Source organism: Lampris incognitus, chromosome 2 (assembly GCF_029633865.1).
Source record: "Lampris incognitus isolate fLamInc1 chromosome 2, fLamInc1.hap2, whole genome shotgun sequence".
Taxonomy (NCBI): Eukaryota; Metazoa; Chordata; class Actinopteri; order Lampriformes; family Lampridae; genus Lampris; species Lampris incognitus.
This window is the reverse complement of record NC_079212.1, coordinates 144,583,590-144,592,440: the sequence shown is the minus strand read 5'-3', so window position 1 is coordinate 144,592,440 and position 8,851 is coordinate 144,583,590. Positions and strand designations below refer to the sequence as shown.

General features: G+C 50.4%; 1 protein-coding gene across 4 annotated transcripts in view; it reads right to left on the bottom strand.

Annotated features, from left to right (window-relative positions):
• Positions 1-309: 309 nt before the first annotated feature.
• The window catches only part of slmapa (sarcolemma associated protein a), a 62,423-nt gene continuing 53,881 nt past the window's right edge, over positions 310-8,851 (bottom strand). For 3 of the 4 annotated variants that reach the window (XM_056302028.1, XM_056302039.1, XM_056302038.1), the window contains 4 exons: positions 7,887-8,058; positions 6,840-6,974; positions 4,157-4,244; positions 310-443 (listed from right to left, as the gene is read on the bottom strand). In XM_056302028.1, coding sequence (XP_056158003.1) covers positions 4,161-4,244; positions 6,840-6,974; positions 7,887-8,058 — 391 coding nt within the window. In that variant the 3' untranslated portion in view covers positions 310-443; positions 4,157-4,160. The remainder of the gene's footprint in view (positions 444-4,156; positions 4,245-6,839; positions 6,975-7,886; positions 8,059-8,851) is intronic. The other variant, XM_056302036.1, reaches the window with a different exon arrangement.

The following is an 8,851-nucleotide window of genomic DNA, read 5'->3' as shown; positions in this document are numbered from 1 at the left end:
ACTCCGCCCCACCCAAACAGAGAAAAAACAAACAAACAAAAAGCCCAGGAGAGAACCCGGCACTGCCCGTGGATCCTCCGTAGAAACGGTCACCTTTATATTCCCTCTCTGTAGAACTATATACAATATCACTCTGTACATATGAAGAAGCAGTGGTGCGCCCCCCGCAGGGCGCGCTGCACACGAGTGTGTGTCTGTGTGTGTGTCCACCATGGACTCGACATGCCGAGGATGCACTCTTGGAAACGGTCCTTGCTTTACATTTTTTATGTTTCTGCCGTGTGTGTGTGTGTGTGTGTGTGTGTGTGTTGTGTATGTGTGTGATTGTGTGTGTGTGTGTTTGTGTGTTAGGTAGAGCTGCTCTTGGAGAGGTTGGGGTAGAGGACAGCTGCAGTCACGGCGACCATCACCGCGACAACCGGCAACCAGGGGCTCCAGCTGCTCTGTTAGATAAACACACACATGTACGCACGCACACACACACACACACACACACACACACACACACACACACACACACATTAAGGGAGAGAGGGAGTCAGACAGAAAGTGTTGATTTAGTTTGCAGTTGATATTTTCCTAGAAAGTGAAACAGCAGAAAGAAGCCCAACAAGACAACAACAATAAGCAACACATTAAAACAGTCACACACACGAACACACACACACACACACACACACACACACACACACACACACCCCTGAGGTTGTGCCACAGACCCTGCAGAAGGTGGAAAATAGAAAATAAAAACAAGGGGAGGAAACAAGATGTGTAACTGAAATGAAATGAAGCAGCGGCCCTGATGAGACATGGTAAACAAAATGACGACAGATGTAAACAAGATGATGACAGATGTAAACAAGATGATGACAGATGTAAACAAGATGATGACAGATGTAAACAAGATGACAGATGACGGATGTAAACAAGATGATGACAGATGTAAACAAGATGATGACAGATGTAAACAAGATGTAAACAAGCTGACAGATGTAAACAAGATGATGACAGATGTAAACAATATGTAAACACGATGATGACAGATGTAAACAATATGTAAACAAGATGATGACAGATGTAAACAAGATGTAAACAAGATGATGACAGATGTAAACAAGATGAATAAAGCTGAAGAAGAAGAAACAGAAAAGAAAAGCACTGGTCCTTCTGCAGAAGACAAATGAAATCAAACCTTACAAACGCTCAGAGAATGAAGATGTGAGCCCTGGAGACAGACAGACGGGCGGGCGGGCAGACAGACAGACCGATGGGTAGATAGGCAGGCAGACAGATGGACAGACCGGCAGACACAGATGGGCAGACAGACAGACAGACTGATGGGCAGACAGACAGACAGACAGATGGGCAGACAGATGGGCAGACAGGCGGGTAAAAAGACAGACAGACAGACAGACAGACAGACAGACAGACAGACGGGCGGGCAGACAGACAGACAGACAGACAGACCGATGGGTAGACAGGCAGGCGGACAGACAGACAGATGGACAGACACAGATGGGCAGACAGACAGATAGATAGATAGATGGGCAAACAGGCGGGTAAAAAGACAGACAGACAGACAGAGACAGATGGGCAGACCAGCAGACACAGATGGGCAGACAGGCAGACAGACAGACAGATAGATGGGCAGACAGACGGGTAAAAAGACAGACAGACAGACAGACAGACTGATGGGTAGACAGACAGATAGATGGGCAGACAGGCGGGTAAAAAGACAGACAGACAGGTAGAGACGGGCAGACACCGACAGGCAGGCAGACAGATTGGCAGACACCCAGATGGGCAGACAGGCAGATGGGCAGACAGACAGGCTGGGTTAGCCCCTGTTAGAGATAGATGAGTGGTGAGACTTCATGTTTAAAGGGGTATTCCGTACTTCACCAGAGGGAAAGATGTATTGGGTCTTGAGGTGATGTATAAGTAATATTGTGGCTACTTCCTGTTGACATAAACTTTACTCCCTCATATCAGGCCTTCGTTAACTGGCTGGGCAGGATTATGAAGCATCCTACGGACTACGTTTACACAATCTGATTAAGGTAACCGTCTGATGGACCTGCTGCCATGACATGTGCAACATTTTTCCTCTCGCATTCTGGTTTCTGGATCTTTCTGCAGGTTACGATCCCATTCGACCGCCACCGCACACCGGCTTCCCTGATGTTTTTAAAGCCGAGGCCAAGGATGGATTTCTGTTGCGGTCGTCATCAATTTCTGCCACACTATTAAGCATCCATCCAAAACATGCGGAGAACTTGTCCGGGTAGCGTGGCGGCCTACTCCGTTGCCTAGCAACACAGGGATTACCGTTTTGAATCCCTGCGTTACCTACAGCTTGGTCGGGCGTCCCTACAGACACAATGGGCTGTGTCTGCAGGTGGGAAGCAGGATGTGGGTATGTGTCCTGGTCGCTGCACTAGCGCCTCCTCTGGTCCGTTGGGGCGTCTGTTCGGGGGAGGGGGGACTGGGGGGGAATAGCGTGATCCTCCCACATGCTACGTCCCCCTGGTGAAACTCCTCACTGTCAGGTGAAAAGAAGTGGCTGGTGACTCCACATGTATGGGAGGAGACATGTGGTGGTCTGCAGCCTCCCCTGGAGCGGCAGAGGGGGTGGAGCAGCGACCGGGGCGGCTCGTTAGAGTGGGGGTAATTAGCCGGATACAATTGGGGAGAAGTAGAGGGGATTAAAGCCACAAAAAAAGAGTGGAGAACTCTTTTCCCCACTCATTTTTTGATGTAAACGATAATGTTTATCAAATCCAGATGAGTGCCGTTCATCTGGTTGTCAGATAAGTACTGGACAAACTTTCAACATCCATCCATCAGACACATCCATGGGCAGCACGGTGGCGCAGTGGTTAGCGCGGTCACCTCACAGCAAGAAGGTCCTGGGTTCGACCCCGGGGTAGTCCAACCTTGGGGGTCGTCCCGGGTCGTCCTCTGTGTGGAGTGTGCATGTTCTCCCCGTGTCTGTGTGGGTTTCCTCCGGGGGCTCCGGTTTCCTCCCACAGTCCAAAGACATGTAGGTCAGGTGAATCGGCCGTACTAAACTGTCCCTAGGTGTGAGTGTGTATCGGTCCTGTGTGATGGCCTGGCGGCCTGTCCAGGGTGTCTCCCCGCCTGCCATCCAATGACTGCTGGGATAGGCTCCAGCATCCCCGCGACCCTGAGAGCAGGATAAGCGGTTCGGATAATGGGTGGATGGATGGATGGATGGATGGATAATTAACCCAAGTTATACCAGAATACATCACATTTAATCAAAATGTGCTTACACCCAACTAAAACTAATAAACAGTGTACACGACCATGTCTTATTCAGAACACTAGTTTAGTCAGATTAACACGGGTGTTTTACTATGCATGGAAACGAGGTCAGTGATGCCAGCTGGCTCACAGACACAGCTGAGCTCCACCTGAGGCGAGACTTCCCTTTAAGAAGCGGGCGGTATTACCGTGGCGGTCCTTCTCTTACAGGACGGTGATCAGTGTTAACCGGAGCAGAGGAAGCGGAGCGATGACCACACTGCTAGCAGACAGACAGCGAGACAGACACACACACAGACAGACGGACGGCCATGCTCGAGTTAGTGCTGCTGAAAACAGGAGGCGGTCAGCGCAGCTATGATGAAGATGAAGAAGACAACATATGCGGCAACGGGTCTTGAAGGAAATTGCTGGCGGGGGGATCGAGGCTGTCCTGGCCAATCAGAATCAGAATGTGGTGAGACACAAAGACGCGGTTGTGATTCACAACACGATGTGCTGGAGAAACCTGCTTTTATAAAGAAAATTAACTATTTAATGAGCGCAGACCAAGTCAAACCAGTATCCCAGCAGATCTTGGACTCCGATTGCAGCGCTGCTCTAGAACAGCCAGACGGCAGCAGCTCATCGTCTAATCCAGTTTTCACTTTGTATTCAATGGGCCAAAGGACGACTGGAGGATTCGGATAATATTCAGGACTACTTTGTCAGTTTGCACACCCACAATCCCCTTGTGAGGATCAACAGCTGAAGTGAATTCTGAATGTGACCAGGACGAGCTCGTCTCCTCGCATACGGTTCCTTACGGTCGGGTTGGGACAGAGACAGCGAGGACAGACAGGATGGTGGATGAGGTGTGGACGTGTACCTTTCTACCACAACTGTCCAAAACACCAGTAGACCACAGCCAGGACAAGGCCCATGAATATGGCTTGGACAGGCTGCAATATGGATGGCTAGAGGGGAGAGGAGGGATGGGGAGGTGGGGGTATAAGAGGGGAGGGAAGGAAGAGGGACGGGAAGAGGGATTAGAGGAGAGAGGAAGGGGGAGGAAGCGGGAAGGGTGGGGGGGGGTAAGGGGAATAATCAGATATCAGGCGGCAAATCAACCAAAAACCAACATGGATAATGGAGGCAGCTGGAGGCAGCAGATCAAATGATTGTACAGAATCAACCTTCAGTACAAACACTGCAACTACACAGGAGAGAGACAGACAGACAGAGAGAGACAGAGAGACAGACAGAGAGAGAGACAGAGAGAGAGAGACAGAGAGAGAGCGAGACAGAGAGACAGTCAGAGAGAAAGAGACAGACAGAGAGAGAGACAGTCAGAGAGAGAGCCAGAGAGAGAGAGAGAGCCAGAGAGAGAGAGACAGACAGAGAGAGAGACAGACAGAGAGAGAGAAAGACAGAGAGAGAGACAGACAGAGAGAGAGACAGACAGAGAGAGAGAAAGACAGAGAGAGAGATGTGAGGAGAGCAGAAGTTGAGTATGAAGGTTCATGTGTTGCCAGGCGATGAACCACAGCAACATGTACAGACAACCGGTCAACCTCAACAAAGCAACACCGCCATGTCTAAACCCCAGCTGCGTTTACAAAGCACCACCGAAGAAGAGCTCTGAAACTGCCAGCTGAGTCGTTCAGCCAGTTCCTCTTACTCTGCGTTTTGAGTTTGAGCCTGTTAGATCATCTCAAACATCTGTGGTTATGTTCAAAATGTCACAGACCAGGAACTCGACTTATGTTCAGCTCATCCCAGACCCCCTTCCCACCAATGTGAACGTAGTTCCGGCTCTGGCGCCAGCACTGGTGCCGGCTCGCAGTTGGTTCAACTTGCGAACCTTTTAAGAACCAGTTTGCTTTTCCACGGGCTTGAGCTGGCGAGAGAGCCCCACAATGACATCACTGTGTACAGCCCCCTTCAGCTCCTCCCTCCTGACAGAGGATACACCTTTTCTTATGCAGTGCCCATGGTCGGACCTACTGCGGGTGTGGGTGAGGCTTGATCAGGGTTTCCCGAACCCTTCACCGGTGGATTGTTGGGCCTTGCGTTGAACGGACCGTTGTACCGACACTTTTGAAGACTGGACGCCGTCCGCGTTGGTTTGACTGCTCTTCAGCTATACTCCGGTTTACTAATAACAGACTTAAGTGTTTTGCTTATCATTTATAATGAAGATGTGGTTAAAATATGGACTTAGCAAGGATTCCGCAGGAGCCCTGAAAAGCGGGTCCATTTGCCGCAAGACCGGAAGTCTGAATTTTTTTTTACAACTTTTAAATTCACATCTGAAAATGTTCGAGGCGAGAAATCAACTGTGCAGATCTCAAAAACTGATGGTGAATCAAAATCTTGCTCCAATGTTTTCAGAGTTGAGAAGCTCCACTAACTGGTGACCAGCCGGTCAGTCGGGCTAACAGACCCTGGTATGAGCTGGCTGGGGCTCTGTCAGGAGACCGGTCCCGTACACAAGAGGCTTTTATTGCCCTGTTGACAGGTGGTTGGTTTACATATCCTAACAAGAACGTCCGTTACGACATGAACGGGACCTGTGATTACCTGCTCTGCTCTCCGGTGGGGTGACTGGTCTGACATTTACAAGGTTTCCTCGATAAAGCTCTCAACATTTCGCGGGGCGAACTCTTCGCTGTTCTTTGTCGTGTGGTTTTGAGCACAGGATTTCAAGATAGTTATGCTAAACTGGTGCTTTTAAATCTGGAAAAGTTAATGTGGGGTTTCAAACCCACTCGGTCAAAGTCGATCGAATGAAGTATGTGCTGATAAAATCATTCGATTCCTCTCCACTTTGAGTTGACATGTCACGTGTTATGGCGCGCATGCATTATTCGGCAGAACTGATGGTTGCTGCCGAGTGCCTCCCCAGCCTGACTTAAGCGATCCTGTCTTCTAGCCCAGCAAAGACTCGGTGCCGCTCTGGAACCAGTTTCCCTGGCTGAGAGCCGGTTCCTCGGCTGTCTAGACCCGGAGAACTGGTTCGAGATTAGATGCCGGCTCCGAACCAGCCCCCGAACTGCCTTGGTGGAAAAGGGGTACCAGACACGTAAAGGGACTCTGGAGGTATGTGGACGTGTGTGCTTGAGTCCAGAGAGCAAAGATAGCAGTGAGGGAAGAGGCGGGCTTTGGCCAGGAAGTGCTAAGTGGCTATTTCAAAATCTAAAGTGCCAGACTGCCCGTGTGCACAACAGCAAGTGCAGTGCTAGCTCTGCGGCGTTTCAGCTGAAGGAATCAATCTGCTGGACAAGTAAAGGGCTGTTACAATACTTTTCACTTACACATTATTAGAACATTGAAATTTAAGAGGTTCCAGTCTGACTAACTGACCCCCCCCCCCACACACACACACACACCCTACTTCCCATCATAAACCTCCCCGCATCCTTCCTGCCTGTCACTCAAACCCTGATTGACAGTTGATTCCAGGAAGGGGCAGAGCCACTCTGCTGAGTACAAACACTGTAAGCACATTGCATATGATGTGTGTGTGTGTGTGTGTGTGTGTGTGTGTGTGTGTGTGTGTATAAACTTACACTGTTAGACTTGTCCTGCAGTACTTTTAGGGTGCTCCTACACTGTTCCAGCTCCTGGTGGATGTTGAGTTTCTCCTGCTCTGTTCTCTCGTATCGCCGACGCAGATCTGTCAGCTGGGACTGAGTGTCCTCATACTGAGAGAGAGAGAGAGAGACACACACACACACACACACACACACACACACACACACACACACACACACACACAGGAGAACACAATGAAGGAATTTTTTTTCACACAGGATCTACATCTGCCGATGGGACAGTGGTTTCGGGCTGAAATGGACAGAGCCGGGAATCTTTGTACTCGTTCGTGTCATGTGACCAGGGCGGTCACGGCGGGGGGGGGGGGGGTGTGTGAGGTCCAGTGCAAACTCACATGCGAGGCCCTGCTAACTGACATGCACGAGCATCAGTCACGGTCACACGCACATAGCTATTCTTGTTCTACTGCACGTGTCATCTCGGTGCAATACTTTTTTTTGGGGGGAATTTCCTCCCCTTTTCTCCCTAATTGTATCCGGCCAATTACCCCACTCTTCCGAGCCGTCCCGGTCGCGGCTCCACCCCTGTTGTGTTGCTGTAAAGCCCCTTGATGCGAATTTGTTAATTTGTAATACTGGGCTATACAAATAAAATTGACTTGACTCTGCCGATCCGGGGAGGGCTGCAGACTACCACATGTCTCCTCCGATACATGTGGAGTCACCAGCCACTTCTTTTCACCTGTCAGCGAGAAGTTTCACCAGGGGGGCGTAGCACATGGGAGGATCATGCTATTCCCCCCAGTTCCCCCTCCCCCCTGAACAGGCACCCTGACCGACCAGAGGAGGCGCTAATGCAGCGACCAGGACACATACCCACATCCGGCTTCCCACCCGCAGACACGGCCAATTGTGTCTGTAGGGACGCCCGACCAAGCTGGAGGTAACATGGGGATTCGAACTGGCGATTCTCGTGTTGGTAGGCGATGGAATAGACCGCCATGCCACCCGGACGCCCCCGGCTCTGTGTGTGTGTGTGTGTGTGTGTGTGTGTGTATTTACCTCTTTCTGCAGGCTGCATGTACGGGCCTGGGCCTGGTCCAGTTGATTTTGTAGTTTGGTTGCATCTTGTATGTGCTGGTTTTCCATGGAGCCCAGTTTATCCTGCAGAACCCCCTCTCTCTTCTCCAGTGACTCCAGGCTGCAGCTCAGAACCAGGCTCCGCTCCCTGGTGCTGGATCAGACATCAGGCCAGCAACATGTCAGAACATGTGACACCAAAGGCTGACATCCAGACATCGCGTATGCGGATGATAAACACATCTCCCGACCAGAACAGACCATCTTTTCAGAGGAAAACCTGAGTTTCAGCTGAACTGTGAATTGTGTGTTGGGCTATTTCTGAAACCACACAACTCATACCTACTAAATATGTAGTACACTTCCACTGGGTGCTGTTAATACTCTGTTCTTGAAAAGTACCTGCACATAAGAGTCTGAATGGGAGCACAATAAGGTTAAAAAGCTGATCATCTGAAAAGCTGGGCAGAAATCAGATCTAGCTGAGATACCAGTCTACTGTCAACAAAACGCACAAAAGAACGGTGATGGGTCCGCGGCGGTGTAGCGGTCTAAGCATCGGCTTTGTGTCGATGGAGCTGCCCACTGGGGACCGGGGTTCGCGCCCCGGTTTCGTCAGATCCGTCTATGGCTGGACTCGATGAAGCAGTAATAATTGGCAGCGCTGTCTTCGGGAGGGGGGCGGAGTCAGCTTGTGTTCGTCACATGAATGCGTCTCTGTGTGTGTGTGTGTGTGGGGAAAAAGCAGTGGTTCGGCCTGGAGTCGCCTTGTCACAGAAGTGGTGAGGCGTCTCCTTCGAGACTGCCGGCCGGAGAGACGCAGTTGGCGAACGCATGCAGTACGAGGGTGGGTGTTTGAACTAAAATAGGGATCGATTGGCCACTAAATTGAGAGGAAAAGGATGGGGGGGGGGGAAATCAGAAATAAATTTAGGGAAAAAAAACAA